This window comes from Argopecten irradians, chromosome 3, assembly GCF_041381155.1.
Source record: "Argopecten irradians isolate NY chromosome 3, Ai_NY, whole genome shotgun sequence".
In the NCBI taxonomy this organism is placed as follows: Eukaryota; Metazoa; Mollusca; class Bivalvia; order Pectinida; family Pectinidae; genus Argopecten; species Argopecten irradians.
The window spans coordinates 68,024,401-68,043,005 of NC_091136.1; the positions used below are offsets into that span (position 1 = coordinate 68,024,401).

Sequence of the window (18,605 nt, forward strand, 5' to 3'; positions counted from 1 at the left end):
GGCTTGAACAGACATCTCATTATTGGTACAACACACAAAACAAGAGGTACAAGGGCTTGGAACAGACATCTCATTATTGGTACAACGACACAAAACAAGAGGTACAAGGGCTTGAACAGACATCTCATTATTGGTACAATACAAAACAAGAGGCCCAAGGGCTTGAACAGACATCTCATTATTGGTACAATACAAAACAAGTGGTACAAGGGCTGAAACAGACATCTCATTATTGGTACAATACCAAAACAAGTGGGTACAAGGGCTTGATCTTTACATTACATCTCAGTATAAGGTGAACACAATATTTGTAAAAAAACTAGTGGTACAAGGGATTGAACAGACATCCCTAATTACTGGTTACAATACAAAACAAGAGGTAAAAGGGCTTTGAACAACATCTCATTATTGGTACAATACAAAACAAGAGGCCCAAGGGCTTGAACAGACATCTCATTATTGGTACAATACAAAAACAAGTGTTACACAGGTGGTACTTGAACAGACATTCTCATTATTGGTACAATACAAAACAAGAGGCACAACCATTGGGGGCTTGAACATGGACATCTCATTATTGGTACAATACAAAAACAAGTGGTACAAGGGCTTGAACAGACATCTCATTATTGGTACAATACAAAACAACGTGACCACAAGGGCTTGAACAGACATCTCATTATTGGTACAATACAAAACAAGTGGTACAAGGGCTTGAACAGACATCTCATTATTGGTAAAATACAAAACAAGAGGACACAAGGGCTTGAAACAGGACATCTCATTATTGGTACAATACAAAACAAGTGACTAGAGGTACAAGGGCTTGAACAGACATCTCATTATTGGTACACATACAAAAAACAAGAGGTACAATGGGCCTTGAACAGACATCTCACTCTATAGGTACAATACAAAACAAAGTGGCTCAAGGGCTTGTAACAGGACATCTCATATTATTGGTACAATACAAAACAAGTGGTACAAGGGCTTGAACAGACATCTCATTATTGGTATACAATACAAAAACAAGTGGTACAAGGGCTTGACCAGACATCTCATTATTTGGTACAATACAAAACAAGTGGTAACAAGGGCTTGAACAGACATCTCCTTATTGGTACAACACAAAAACAAGAGGCCCAAGTGGCTTGAACAGACATCTCATTATTTGGTACAATACAAAACAAGTGACACAAGGGGCTTGAACAGGCACTCCTCATTTATTGGTACTATAAACAAGAACAAGGGCTTGAAACAGACATATTCAATTGGTTACAATACAAAACAAGAGGCACAAGGGCTTGAACAGACATCTCATTATTTGGTACAAACCAAATACAAAGGGCTTGATACAAGAGGTACACATACAAGGTCTTGAACAGACATCGACATTATTGGTACAAAACAACAAGGGCTGAACAGACATAACAAACATACAAAACAAGTTGTACCAGGGCTTGAACAGACATCCTCATTATTTGTACAATACAAATACAAGTGGTCCAAGGGACTTTGAAAAGAAATCTCATTATTGGTACAATACAAAACAGGGTACAGGGCTCTTGAACAGTCCATTCTCATTATTTTTACAATATCAAACACAAAGTGTAAACAAGGGCGTGAACAGACATCCTCATTACTGGTACATAGACAAAACAAGAGTGGTACAAGGGCTTGAACAAACATCTCATTATTGGTCACAACACAAAACAAGAGGTATCCCTAGGCCTTGAACAGACATCTCATTATTGGTACAATAACAAAAAACAAGTGACACAAGGGCTTGAACAGTACATGCTCATTATTGTTGTACTATAACAATACAAGAGGCACAAGGGCTGGAATAGACTATCTCATTATTGGTACAATACAAAAAACAAGAGCCCAAGGGCCTTGAACAGTACATATCATTATTAGGTACAATACAAAACAAGTGGTCACAAGGGCTTGAACAGACCAGTACTCATTATTTGTTATGGTAACAATACAAGTAGGTACAAGGGCTTGAAAGACATTCATTTTGGTACAATAAAAAACAAGTGGACACAAGGGCTCATGAACTGACATCTCATTATTGTACAATACAAAACACGAGGCCCAAGGGCTTGAAGAACAGTACATCCTCAGTATTGGTACAACACAAAACAAGAGTGGCCCAATGGCCGCTTGAACAGACATCTCATTATTTGTACAATACAAAACAAGAGGGCCACAGGGCATTGAACAGAACATCTAATATTGTACAATACAAAAAATGTGGCCCATAGGGCCTTGAACACAACAAGAGGTACAAAGGCTTGATCAGACATCTCATTTATTCATTGGTACCATACAAAACAAGAGTTACAAGGCTTGAACAGACTTCTTTCTATTGGTACAATACAATACATGAGACACAGGGCGCTTGAACAGACATCGCATTATTGGTTACAATACAAAACATTGAGGTTACAAGGGCTTGGAACAAACATTCTCACGATTGGTTACAATACAAAACATGAGTGACACAAGAGATCCCTGAACATGCATCTCTCATTATTGGTATACAACACAAACAAGAGGTACAAGGCTCTGAACAGACCATCTCATTATTGGTACAACACAAAACAATAGGTACAGGGCTTGAACAGACATCCTCATGATGTGTACAACACAAAAAACAAGTGAGGCCCAAGGCTTCTTGAACAAAACATCTCATTATTATGTACACAACAAAAACAAGGTGGTCACGGGCTTGAAAAGACATCTCATTTATTTTGTACTATACCAAACAAAAGTGGGGTACAAGGGCTTGAAAAGACATTCTCATTTTTGGTAGACAATACAAAACAAGTGGTACAAGGGCTTGAACAGACATCTCATTAATTTGTCAATACGTCACAAGTGGTTTACAAGCTTGAAACAACATCCCTTTACTGGTACAAATCACAAAACAAGAGGTACAAGGGCTTGAAACAAACATCTCATTATTGGTACATACAAAAAGAGGCCATGGGCTTGAACAGACATATCATTATTGGTACAATACAAAACAAGAGACCAACAAGGGCTTGAAAACCAGACTATCTCAATATGGGTTACAATACCACAAAACGAGGCACAAGGGATTGACATAGACCTCTCATTTAAATTGGTACAACACAAAACATAGAGGTACAAGGGTTGAACTGACTCTCTTTATTGGTTACAATACAAAACATAGAGGCACACAAGGGCTTGAATAGACATCTCATTATTTGTACAAAACAAAACAAGAGGTTACACGGTCTTGAACAGACATCTCCATAATTGTTACAACACAAAACAAGTGACACAAGGGCTTGTTGAACAGAACATCTCATTCTTTGTACACGATACAGAACAAGTGGTACACAGGGCTGGAACAGACATCTCATTATTGGTACATACAAAACAAGTGGGACCAAGGGCTGAACAGGCATCTCATTATTGGTACAATACACACCAAGTGGCCCAAGGGCTTGAACAGGACATCTCAATATTGGTACATATACAAAACAAGAGGCCCAAGGGCTTGATCAGACATTCATTATTGGTTTACATACAAAACAAGAGGCAAAGGGCTTTGAACAGGAATCTATTATTTGGTACAACAGAAAACAAGTGGTACAAGGGCTTGAAAAGACAGTCGCATTATTGGTAAAAGACAAAACAGACAGGCGCCAGTGGCACAAGGGCTTGAACAGTACACTCTCATTAATGGTACAAATACAAAACTAAGAGGTTTACAAGTGGCTTGAATAGACATCGATCGTATTATTGGTACAATTATCAAAAACAAAGGTGGTACAAGTGCTTTGAACATACATACTCATTAGTGGTAACCAGCACAAATGCAAACAAGAGGCCAGGGCTTGTAACAGACATCGTCATTATTGGTAAAATAGCTAAAACATGTGAGTATCCTAGTACAGCAGTGAAAACAATATTGTGGATTAATATACGACATATAAATATAAACTTAAAATCAAAACATTCTATACTAATGAACTCTTCAGGAAAAAGTTAAGTTGCCAGAAAATATCATTTTATCAAGTTAAATTCTACAATTATTTAAATATGGGTTAAATTACTGATGTTGCCATTATCTAATATTGAAAAGTACATGATATGAGATGATCATTGAACCTTACATACCATCGCATGTCATCCCCCAGTAAAGGTCATTGAACTTGACTCGTCTTAACACATATCCGATCTTCACAGTGCTTCCTAACAATATCAATTTAATCATGATTAAAGCCCAATACACTATTTTATAAAACTATATTAATGAACTGGCACAGATTAAACTGGATTCCTGGACCAAACTTTAGTAAAACTAGATTGATAACTGGCAGGGAGATTCCTACTGGATCCTGGACCAAACTTTGTAAAACTATATTCTAATGAACTGCAGGGAGATTCCACTGGATTCCTGGACCAAACTTGTAAACTATAATGATGAACTCGGCAGGAGATTCCAAACTGAATCCTGACCAAACTTGAAACTAGTATGATGAACTGGCAGAGATTCAGACAGGATTCCTGGGTCCACAAACCTTGTAAAACTATATTGATGAACTGGCAGGAGTTCCACTTGATTCCTGGACCCAACTTGTAAAACTATATTGATGAACTGGCAGGAGATTCCACTGGATTCCTGGACCAAACTTGTAAAACTATATTGATGAACTGGCAGGAGATTCCACTGGATTCCTGGACCAAACTTGTAAAACTATATTGATGAACTGGCAGGAGATTTCTACTGGATTCCTGGGACCAAACTTTACTGTCATTGTAGGAGTATGATTTAAAATCTGCGTTGGGGGATGACGGGAGGACTGCTAAAAGTAGATTCTTGAAGTTTTATGGTAGATGACATGAATATTGCACACCTGCTTTTGCTAAATTCTCATCAAGATATCAACTTTACCATCTGCCAACTTTGAATTAGAGAGATAGTCTTTGTGGAAAAATATCCTTTTGTGGACAAAGGGACAGAGAAATATTACCCCATTTCAGTAGTGAGAGTTGGAATTAGCCCATCCTCAATACTCGAACTCCCAGGGGTCACTATCACCGACATTATTTCCTCCCCTGGACTATCTCCTAGTAAACTAAAGGCTATAGTTCAAGAAGTTATTAAATGTGATTCTTTGATGAACATCACAAGGTATAATGGTACACTTATGGTTGACTGTGGCTCAACCGTTGCATATCACTTCTCTGTAATATTCAAAGGGAGTCTTTCCAGGCCTGTCATATGTCTTCATGAATTGCCTGCCAGTAGTCCGGGGTGGATATAAAGTCAGTGATAGTAACCCCCTGGTCCTGGAGTATCGAAGATGGAATTAGCCAGTATTTTCTATAAATAGCAGATTGTTTCAGATTTTGCCAGGAACTTAACAAATTGTTACACCCTGATATTATCCTTCGATGTAAAGTGATTAAAAATGTATTATAATCAACAACACAACTCATTGTATTGGGTTAATTGCTCTGGAAGGGTGGAAAACTAAAGGAACCTTCATAAAAATGACTACATATTATGAACCTGGCTATTCCTCACACGGCTTGGTCAAATGCAAGTTCTGCCCAGCTATTATAACTTGTCTCGTTTCCGACTCTCTCTCTCTCAGCTATATTTACTAATTAACTATTATAATGCTGGCTCTATGGCTAACCAAACTATCATAGTGTGTTTTCTATAACATGATTTCTGTTATATTTTCTCTACAGCACAATGAAACCAAAGTTATTAAAATATCTTTATATCTACGGCATAGAAACTGTTGTAATGTCTTTCTTGATCTCATTTCACCATAGCTCCCCCTCTCTGTCATGTCACCATAGCTCCCCCAATGTCATGTCACCATAGCTCCCCGCAATGTCATGTCACCATAGCTCCCCCACTGTCATGTCACCATAGCTCCCCCAATGTCATGTCACCATAGCTCCCCCACTGTCATGTCACCATAGCTCCCCCTCTGTCATGTCACCATAGCTCCCCTCTGTCATGTCACCATAGCTCCCCCACTGTCATGTCACCATAGCTCCCCCACCTGTCATGTCACCATAGCTCCCCCCTCTGTCATGTCACCATAGCTCCCCCACTGTCATGTCACCATAGCTCCCCCACTGTCCATGTCACCATAGCTCCCCCTCTGTCATGTCACCATAGCTCCCCCTCTGTCATGTCACCATAGCTCCCCCACTGTCATGTCACCATAGCTCCCCCTCTGTCATGTCACCATAGCTCCCCACTGTCATGTCACCATAGCTCCCCCACTGTCATGTCACCATAGCTCCCCCACTGTCATGTCACCATAGCTCCCCCACTGTCATGTCACCATAGCTCCCCCACTGTCATGTCACCATAGCTCCCCTCACTGTCATGTCACCATAGCTCCCCCCCCACTGTCATGTCACCATAGCTCCCCCACTGTCATGTCACCATAGCTCCCCCACTGTCATGATGTCACCATAGCTCCCCCCACTGTCATGTCACCATAGCTCTCCCCCCCCACTGTCATGTCACCATAGCTCCCCCACTGTCATGTCACCATAGCTCCCCCACTGTCATGTCACCATAGCTCCCCCTACTGTCATGTCACCATAGCTCCCCCCACTGTCATGTCACCATAGCTCCCCCACTGTCATGTCACCATAGCTCCCCCTACTGTCATGTCACCATAGCTCCCCCACTGTCATGTCACCATAGCTCCCCCACTGTCATGTCACCATAGCTCCCCCTCTGTCATGTCACCATAGCTCCCTCACTGTCATGTCACCATAGCTCCCTCACTGTCATGTCACCATAGCTCCCTACTGTCATGTCATCATAGCTCCCCCACTGTCATGTCACCATAGCTCCCCCACTGTCATGTCACCATAGCTCCCCCTCTGTCATGTCACCATAGCTCCCCCACTGTCATGTCACCATAGCTCCCCCACTGTCATGTCACCATAGCTCCCCCACTGTCATGTCACCATAGCTCCCCCACTGTCATGTCACCATAGCTCCCCCACTGTCATGTCACCATAGCTCCCCCACTGTCATGTCACCATAGCTCCCCCACTGTCATGTCACCATAGCTCCCCCACTGTCATGTCACCATAGCTCCCCCACTGTCATGTCACCATAGCTCCCTACTGTCATGTCACCATAGCTCCCCCACTGTCATGTCACCATAGCTCCCCACTGTCATGTCACCATAGCTCCCCCCACTGTCATGTCACCATAGCTCCCCCACTGTCATGTCACCATAGCTCCCCCTCTGTCATGTCACCATAGCTCCCCCACTGTCATGTCACCATAGCTCCCCCCACTGTCATGTCACCATAGCTCCCCCACTGTCATGTCACCATAGCTCCCCACTGTCATGTCACCATAGCTCCCCCACTGTCATGTCATCACCATAGCTCCCCCACTGTCATGTCACCATAGCTCTCCCCCACTGTCATGTCACCATAGCTCCCCCTCTGTCATGTCACCATAGCTCCCCCACTGTCATGTCACCATAGCTCCCCCACTGTCATGTCACCATAGCTCCCCCACTGTCATGTCACCATAGCTCCCCCACTGTCATGCTCACCATAGCTCCCCCACTGTCATGTCACCATAGCTCCCCCACTGTCATGTCACCATAGCTCCCCCTCTGTCATGTCACCATAGCTCCCCCTCTGTCATGTCACCATAGCTCCCCCACTGTCATGTCACCATAGCTCCCCCACTGTCATGTCACCATAGCTCCCCCACTGTCATGTCACCATAGCTCCCCCACTGTCATGTCACCATAGCTCCCCCACTGTCATGTCACCATAGCTCCCCCACTGTCATGTCACCATAGCTCCCCCACTGTCATGTCACCATAGCTCCCCACTGTCATGTCACCATAGCTCCCCCACTGTCATGTCACCATAGCTCCCCCACTGTCATGTCACCATAGCTCCCCCACTGTCATGTCACCATAGCTCCCCCACTGTCATGTCACCATAGCTCCCCCACTGTCATGTCACCATAGCTCCCCCACTGTCATGTCACCATAGCTCCCCCACTGTCATGTCACCATAGCTCCCCCACTGTCATGTCACCATAGCTCCCGACTGTCATGTCACCATAGCTCCCCCACTGTCATGTCACCATAGCTCCCCCACTGTCATGTCACCATAGCTCCCCCAATGTCATGTCACCATAGCTCCCCCTACTGTCATGTCACCATAGCTCCCCCACTGTCATGTCACCATAGCTCTCCCCACTGTCATGTCACCATAGCTCCCCCACTGTCATGTCACCATAGCTCCCCCACTGTCATGTCACCATAGCTCCCCCACTGTCATGTCACCATAGCTCCCCCACTGTCATGTCACCATAGCTCCCCCACTGTCATGTCACCATAGCTCCCCCTCTGTCATGTCACCATAGCTCCCCCTCTGTCATGTCACCATAGCTCCCCCACTGTCATGTCACCATAGCTCCCCCACTGTCATGTCACCATAGCTCCCCCACTGTCATGTCACCATAGCTCCCCCTCTGTCATGTCACCATAGCTCCCCCTCTGTCATGTCACCATAGCTCCCCCACTGTCATGTCACCATAGCTCCCCCACTGTCATGTCACCATAGCTCCCCACTGTCATGTCACCATAGCTCCCCCACTGTCATGTCACCATAGCTCCCCCACTGTCATGTCACCTAGCTCCCCCACTGTCATGTCACCATAGCTCCCCCACTGTCATTCACCATAGCTCCCCCACTGTCATGTCACCATAGCTCCCCCACTGTCATGTCACCATAGCTCCCCCACTGTCATGTCACCATAGCTCCCCCACTGTCATGTCACCATAGCTCCCCCACTGTCATGTCACCATAGCTCCCCCACTGTCATGTCACCATAGCTCCCCCACTGTCATGTCACCATAGCTCCCCCACTGTCATGTCACCATAGCTCCCCCACTGTCATGTCACCATAGCTCCCCCACTGTCATGTCACCATAGCTCCCCACTGTCATGTCACCATAGCTCCCCCACTGTCATGTCACCATAGCTCCCCCACTGTCATGTCACCATAGCTCCCCACTGTCATGTCACCATAGCTCCCCCACTGTCATGTCACCATAGCTCCCCCACTGTCATGTCACCATAGCTCCCCCACTGTCATGTCACCATAGCTCCCCCACTGTCATGTCACCATAGCTCCCCACTGTCATGTCACCATAGCTCCCCCCACTGTCATGTCACCATAGCTCCCCCACTGTCATGTCACCATAGCTCCCCCACTGTCATGTCACCATAGCTCCCCCACTGTCATGTCACCATAGCTCCCCCACTGTCATGTCACCATAGCTCCCCCACTGTCATGTCACCATAGCTCCCCCACTGTCATGTCACCATAGCTCCCCCACTGTCATGTCACCATAGCTCCCCCACTGTCATGTCACCATAGCTCCCCCACTGTCATGTCACCATAGCTCCCCCACTGTCATGTCACCATAGCTCCCCCACTGTCATGTCACCATAGCTCCCCCACTGTCATGTCACCATAGCTCCCCCACTGTCATGTCACCATAGCTCCCCCACTGTCATGTCACCATAGCTCCCCCACTGTCATGTCACCATAGCTCCCCCACTGTCATGTCACCATAGCTCCCCCACTGTCATGTCACCATAGCTCCCCCACTGTCATGTCACCATAGCTCCCCCACTGTCATGTCACCATAGCTCCCCCACTGTCATGTCACCATAGCTCCCCCACTGTCATGTCACCATAGCTCCCCCACTGTCATGTCACCATAGCTCCCCACTGTCATGTCACCATAGCTCCCCCACTGTCATGTCACCATAGCTCCCCACTGTCATGTCACCATAGCTCCCCCACTGTCATGTCACCATAGCTCCCCACTGTCATGTCACCATAGCTCCCCCACTGTCATGTCACCATAGCTCCCCCCAGTCATGTCATGTCACCATAGCTCCCCACTGTCATGTCACCATGTCCCCATGTCCATAGCTCCCCCACTGTCATGTCACCATAGCTCCCCCACTGTCATGTCACCATAGCTCCCCCACTGTCATGTCACCATAGCTCCCCCACTGTCATGTCACCATAGCTCCCCCACTGTCATGTCACCACCATCATGTCACTCCCCCACTGTCATGTCACCATAGCTCCCCACTGTCATGTCACCATAGCTCCCCCACTGTCATGTCACCATAGCTCCCCCCACTGTCATGTCATCACCATAGCTCCCCCATGTCACATGTCCCATGTCACCATAGCTCCCCCACTGTCATGTCACCATAGCTCCCCCACTGTCATGTCACCATAGCTCCCCCACTGTCATGTCACCATAGCTCCCCCACTGTCATGTCACCATAGCTCCCCCACTGTCATGTCACCATAGCTCCCCCACTGTCATGTCACCATAGCTCCCCCACTGTCATGTCACCATAGCTCCCCCACTGTCATGTCACCATAGCTCCCCCACTGTCATGTCACCATAGCTCCCCCACTGTCATGTCACCATAGCTCCCCCACTGTCATGTCACCATAGCTCCCCCACTGTCATGTCACCATAGCTCCCCCACTGTCATGTCACCATAGCTCCCCCACTGTCATGTCACCATAGCTCCCCCACTGTCATGTCACCATAGCTCCCCCACTGTCATGTCACCATAGCTCCCCCACTGTCATGTCACCATAGCTCCCCCACTGTCATGTCACCATAGCTCCCCCACTGTCATGTCACCATAGCTCCCCCACTGTCATGTCACCATAGCTCCCCCACTGTCATGTCACCATAGCTCCCCCACTGTCATGTCACCATAGCTCCCCCACTGTCATGTCACCATAGCTCCCCCACTGTCATGTCACCATAGCTCCCCCACTGTCATGTCACCATAGCTCCCCACTGTCATGTCACCATAGCTCCCCCACTGTCATGTCACCATAGCTCCCCCACTGTCATGTCACCATAGCTCCCCCACTGTCATGTCACATAGCTCCCCCACTGTCATGTCATCATAGCTCCCCCACTGTCATGTCACATAGCTCCCCACTGTCATGTCACCATAGCTCCCCCACTGTCATGTCTCATAGCTCCCCCACTGTCATGTCACCATAGCTCCCCCACTGTCATGTCACCATAGCTCCCCCACTGTAATGTCACCATAGCTCCCCGACTGCCATATCACCATAACTCCCCCACTGTCATGTCACCATAGCTCCCCCACTGTCATGTCATCATAGCTCCCGACTGTCATGTCACCATAGCTCCCCCACTGTCATGTCACCATAGCTCCCCCACTGTCATGTCACCATAGCTCCCCCACTGTCATGTCACCATAGCTCCCTACTGTCATGTCACCATAGCTCCCGACTGTCATGTCACCATAGCTCCCCCACTGTCATGTCACCATAGCTCCCCCACTGTCATGTCACCATAGCTCCCCCACGGTCATGTCATCATAGCTCCCCCACTGTCATGTCACCATAGCTCCCCCACTGTCATGTCACCCATAGCTCCCCAACTGTCATGTCAACATAGCTCCCCCACTGTCATGTCACCATAGCTCCCCCACTGTCATGTCACAATAGCTCCCCACTGTCATGTCACCATAGCTCCCCCTATGTCATGTCACCATAGCTCCCCCACTGTCATGTCACCATAGCTCCCCCACTGTCATGTCACCATAGCTCCCGCAATGTCATGTCACCATAGCTCCCCAACTGTCATGTCACCATAGCTCCCGACTGTCATGTCACCATAGCTCCCTCACTGTCCTGTCATCATAGCTCCCCCACTGTCATGTCACCATAGCTCCCCCTCTGTCATGTCACCATAGCTCCCGACTGTCATGTCACCATAGCTCCCGACTGTCATGTCACCATAGCTCCCCCTCTGTCATGTCACCATAGTTCCCCTACTGTCATGTCACCATAGTTCCCCCACTGTCATGTCACCATAGCTCCCTACTGTCATGTCACCATAGCTCCGCCATTGTCATGTCACCATAGCTCCCCCAATGTCATGTCACCATAACTCCCCCACTGTCATGTCACCATAGCTCCCCGACTGTCATGTCACCATAGCTCCCCCACTGTCATGTCCCTATAGCTCCCCCACTGTCATGTCACCATAGCTCCCCCACTGTCATGTCACCATAGCTCCGCCATTGTCATGTCACCATAGCTCCCCCACTGTCATGTCTCACTCTTTCTCATTGGCTACCAAACTGTCATGTCTCACTCTTTTTCATTGACTACTAAACTGTCCTGTATCACTCTTGCTCATTAGCTTCCAAACTGTCATGTCTCACTCTTTCTCATTGGCTACCAAACTGTCATGTCTCACTCTTTCTCATTGGCTACAGAACTGTCATGCCTCACTCTTGCTCATTAGCTACCAAACTGTCATGTCTGTCTCACTCTTTCTCATTGACTACCAAACTGTCATGTCTCACTCTTTCGCATTAGCTACAGAACTGTCATGTCTCACTCTTTCTCATTGGCTACCAAACTGTCATGTTTCACTATTTCTCATTGGCTACAAAACTGTCATGTATCACTCTTTCTCATTAGCTACCAAACTGTCATGTCTCACTCTTTCTCATTGGATAACAAACTGTCATGCCTCACTCTTTCTCATTGGCTACCAAGCTGTCATGTCTCACTCTTTCTCATTGGCTACTAAACTGCCATGTATCACTCTTTCTCATTAGCTACCAAACTGTCATGTCTCACTCTTTCTCATTGGCTACAGAACTGTCATGTCTCACTCTTTCTCATTGGATAACAAACTGTCATGCCTCACTCTTTCTTATTAGCTACCAAACTGTCATGTCTCACTCTTTCTCATTAGCTACCAAACTGTCATGTCTCAGTCTTTCTCATTAGCTACCAAACTGTCATGTCTCACTCTTTCTCATTGGCTACAGAACTGTCATGTCTTACTCTTTCTCATTGGCTACCAAACTGTCATGTCTCACTCTTTCTCATTGGCAACCAAACTGTCATGTCTCACTCTTTCTCATTAGCTACCAAACTGTCATGTCTCACTCTTTCTCATTGGCAACCAAACTGTCATGTCTCACTCTTTCTCATTGCCTACCAAACTGTCATGTCTCATTCTTTCTCATTGGCTACCAAACTGTCATGTATCACTCTTTCTCATTGGCTAAACTGTTTCTCCTAGTTGTAATCTCTCTCTCCAAGGCTTCAAACAGTTGATATGATAACCATAGCTTCATGATCTCTTACCGGTTATAATCTGACTAGACTTTTCTGTCTTCTTCTCTGTCTTCTCTTTGTCAGTCATGCATTTCTGAATGACATCATGTAATAAATCTTTAATTTCCTGGAAAAGAAAACAAAAGAATAAATAAATGCTGCTATGACAAAACAAAGAAGACAATAGTTACTACCCTTTATAGTAAATCCAAATAGGGGAGTTAACAAGAGAATAGTATAAATCTATATTCTGTTCAGCGCTCAGCAGTTAGATTTGAGGGAGTTGGATGACTGTTTCGTCCTTTGTCAGTATAATGGGTGGTGTATGTTGCTTGGTGTCTTCAGCAGCATTCTTCAGTGATATTATCACCTTAAACAAGAGGCCCATGGGCCTTAGGACAGTCATCTGACTATTGGCACAATCCAACACCTAAAAGTATATAGTAGTGGCAAACAATTATGGCGATACAAAAAACCTCTTTTAATTGAAGGTCCCTTGCAATGGATCCCCACCATGTTACAAGTTCCAATATCCAGTCTCTAGGCCTCTTAGTTATTCACCAAAAGATTTTAGCCTTTTTAACCCCTGTGTCCTTGAATGAAGGTCATTCAATCGAACCAACTTGATAGTCCTTCATCGCAGCATGCTATAGGCCAAATAATATCAGTACCCTGGGCCTTTCAATTATTGAGAAAAAGTCGTTTGAATGAAAAGTTTACACATGGTGGACAGGGCATAGCGCACGACGCATGGCGCACGACAACGTATGATGCATGATGACAATAGGTCATCCTGTCCTAAAAAGACAAGTGCCCCATTATACAAGAAGACAAAACATAAATAAACCAGTCTCTAACAAGAGATCCTAGAGGGATCTTGGCGCCCACCAAAGAATGATCTAAGTCTGACAAAGGAAAGAGGGATCTTTTCTCTGCTTTTCAAACTTTTACTACATACGGAATTTGAGAATGATCCTTTAAGTACTTTCTGAGATATATAACAGTAACAAACTTCAATAATCAAAAAACAAGATGGCTACCTGTCGGCCATCTTTTTGACCAATCTGAATATGCAATATGCACAACTAAGGTCCTAGGGGAACTTACATATAAAATTTTAGACGGATCATGTCAGTACTTTTCTGAGAAAAAATGTAACAATTTTAAACAAGAGATCCCAGAGGGATCTTGGCGCCCACCAAAGAATGATCTATGTCTGACAATAGAAAGAGAGATCTTTCCTCTGCTTTTCAAACTTTTACTACATATTACTACATATGAAATTTGAGAAAGATCCTTTCAGTACTTTCTGAGATATATAACACTAACAAACTTCAATAATCAAAATCAAAGATGGCTACCTGTCGGCCATCTTGTTGACCGATCGGTCCCAATATGCAATATGCAGGTCCTAGGAGAACCTACATATAAAATTTGAGACAGATCGCTTCAGTACTTTCTGAGAAATATAGCGGTAACAAACTTCAATTATCAAAATTCAAAATGGTGGCCTGTCGGCCATCTTATTGACCGATCGGACCCAAAATGTAATATGCATAACTAGGGACCTAAAGGAACCTGCACATGAAATTTGACACATATTTCTTCAGTACTTTCTGAGAAATAGCGGTAACAAACTTAAACTATCAAAATCCAAGATGGCGGCCATCTTGTTGACTGAACGGTCCCAAAATGCAATATGCACAACTAAGGCCCTAGTGGAACCTACATATGATATTTGAGAGAGATCCCTTCAGTACTTTCTGAGAAATAGCAGTAACAAACTTTAAATATCAAAATCCAAGATGGCGGCCATCTTGTTGACCGATCGGTTCAAAAATGAAATATGCACAACAAGGGCCCTAGGGGAATCAACATGTGAAATTTGGGAGAGATCCCTTCAGGACTTTCTGAGAAATACCGGTAACAAACTTTAACTATCAAAACCCAAGATGGCGGCCTGGCGGCCATCTTGTTAACCGATCGGTCCTAAAATGCAATATGCACAACTACGGCCCTAGGGGAACCTACATATGAAATTTGAGAAAGATCCCTTAAGCCCTTTCCGAGAAATAGCGATAACAAGAAATGTTAACGGACGGAAGGACGGAAGGACGGATGGAAGGACGGACCACGGACCACGGACAAAAAGCGATTTGAATAGCCCACCATCTGATGATGGTGGGCTAATTAAGCTTCAACTATCAAAATCCAAATGGCGGCCTGTCGGCCATCTTGTTCACCTTTCGGTCCGAAAATGCGATATGCACAACTAGACACTTTGGGGAACCTGCACATGCAATTTGACACAGATCCCTTCAGTACTTTCTGAGAAATAGCAGTAACAAAATTCTATTGTCAAAATCAAAGATGGCGTCCTGTCAGCCATCTTGTTCATCGATTGGTACCAAAATGCAATATGCATAACCAGGGACCTAGGGGACCATGCACATGCAATTTGAGACAGATCCCTTCAGTACTTTCTGAGAAATAGCAGTAACAAACTTTAAATATCAAAATCCAAGATGGCGGCCATCTTGTTGACCGATCGGTTCAAAAATGAAATATGCACAACAAGGGCCCTAGGGGAATCTACATGTGAAATTTGGGAGAGATCCCTTCAGTACTTTCTGAGAAATAGCGGTAACAAACTTTAACTATCAAAATCCAAGATGGCGGCCTGGCGGCCATCTTGTTAACCGATCGGTCCTAAAATGTAATATGCACAACTAAGGCCCTAGGGGAACCTACATGTGAAATTTGAGAGAGATCCCTTCAGGAGTTTCTGAGAAATAGCGGTAACAAACTTTAACTATCAAAATCCAAGATGGCGGCCTGGCGGCCATCTTGTTAACCAATCGGTCCTAAAATGTAATATGCACAACTAAGGCCCTAGGGGAATCTACATGTGAAATTTGAGAGAGATCACTTCAGGACTGATGATGGTGGGCTAAAAATATGCACCTCACAAATCAATCATGTAATACACCAAATATACAGGAGACTGTCATTAACTGACCTTGGCTGTTAATAGGACGCAAATATAATAAATCAAACCAAGTATCACATGTATGGTGTGCTACTCAAAGACAACTGACTGTTGTATTATGTGTACTACTCAGTGACAACTGACTGTTGTATTAAGTGTACTACTCAAAGACAACTGACTGTTGTATTATGTGTATAACACAGTGACAACTGACTGTTGTATTACGTGTATAACACAGTGACAACTGACTGTTGTATTATGTGTATAACACAGTGACAACTGACTGTTGTATTATGTGTATAACAGTGACAACTGACTGTTGTATTATGTGTATAACACAGTGACAACTGACTTGTATTATGTGTATAACACAGTGACAACTGACTGTTGTATTATGTGTATAACACAGTGACAACTGACTGTTGTATTACGTGTATAACAGTGACAACTGACTGTTGTATTATGTGTATAACACAGTGACAACTGACTGTTGTATTATGTGTACTACTCAGTGACAACTGACTGTTGTATTATGTGTATAACACAGTGACAACTGACTGTTGTATTATGTGTATAACACAGTGACAACTGACTGTTGTATTATGTGTATAACACAGTGACAACTGACTGTTGTATTATGTGTATAACACAGTGACAACTGACTGTTGTATTATGTGTATAACACAGTGACAACTGACTGTTGTATTATGTGTATAACACAGTGACAACTGACTGTTGTATTATGTGTATAACACAGTGACAACTGACTGTTGTATTATGTGTATAACACAGTGACAACTGACTGTTGTATTATGTGTATAACACAGTGACAACTGACTGTTGTATTATGTGTATAACACAGTGACAACTGACTGTTGTATTATGTGTATAAACAGTGACAACTGACTGTTGTATTATGTGTATAACACAGTGACAACTGACTGTTGTATTATGTGTATAACACAGTGACAACTGACTGTGTTGTATTAGTGTAACACAGTGACAACTGACTGTTGTATTATGTGTATAACACAGTGACAACTGACTGTTGTATTATGTGTATAACACAGTGACAACTGACTGTTGTATTATGTGTATAACACAGTGACAACTGACTGTTGTATTATGTGTATAACACAGTGACAACTGACTGTTGTATTATGTGTATAACACAGTGACAACTGACTGTTGTATTATGTGTATAACACAGTGACAACTGACTGTTGTATTACGTGTATAACAGTGACAACTGACTGTTGTATTATGTGTATAACACAGTGACAACTGACTGTTGTATTACGTGTATAACAGTGACAACTGACTGTTGTATTATGTGTATAACACAGTGACAACTGACTGTTGTATTATGTGTATAACACAGTGACAACTGACTGTTGTATTATGTGTATAACACAGTGACAACTGACTGTTGTATTATGTGTATAACACAGTGACAACTGACTGTTGTATTATGTGTATAACACAGTGACAACTGACTGTTGTATTATGTGTATAACAGTGACAACTGACTGTTGTATTATGTGTATAACACAGTGACAACTGACTGTTGTATTACGTGTATAGTGACAACTGACTGTTGTATTATGTGTATAACACAGTGACAACTGACTGTTGTATTATGTGTACTACTCAGTGACAACTGACTGTTGTATTATGTGTATAACACAGTGACAACTGACTGTTGTATTATGTGTATAACACAGTGACAACTGACTGTTGTATTATGTGTATAACACAGTGACAACTGACTGTTGTATTATGTGTATAACACAGTGACAACTGACTGTTGTATTATGTGTATAACACAGTGACAACTGACTGTTGTATTATGTGTATAACACAGTGACAACTGACTGTTGTATTATGTGTATAACACAGTGACAACTGACTGTTGTATTATGTGTATAACACAGTGACAACTGACTGTTGTATTATGTGTATAACACAGTGACAACTGACTGTTGTATTATGTGTATAACACAGTGACAACTGACTGTTGTATTATGTGTATAACACAGTGACAACTGACTGTTGTATTATGTGTATAACACAGTGACAACTGACTTGTATTATGTGTATAACAGTGACAACTGACTGTTGTATTATGTGTATAACACAGTGACAACTGACTGTTGTATTATGTGTATAACACAGTGACAACTGACTGTTGTATTATGTGTATAACACAGTGACAACTGACTGTTGTATTATGTGTATAACACAGTGACAACTGACTGTTGTATTGTATTATAACACAGTGACAACTGACTGTTGTATTATGTGTATAACACAGTGACAACTGACTGTTGTATTATGTGTATAACACAGTGACAACTGACTGTTGTATTATGTGTATAACACAGT

At 43.9% G+C, this 18,605-nt stretch overlaps 1 protein-coding gene across 1 annotated transcript in view; it reads right to left on the reverse strand.

Annotated features, from left to right (window-relative positions):
* Positions 1–18,605, reverse strand: part of LOC138319827 (serine-rich adhesin for platelets-like) — a 52,837-nt gene that overhangs the window by 26,889 nt on the left and 7,343 nt on the right. The window contains 2 exon segments of the mRNA XM_069262957.1: positions 4,150–4,233; positions 13,262–13,358. Of these exon segments, the coding sequence (XP_069119058.1) occupies positions 4,150–4,233; positions 13,262–13,358 (181 nt within the window).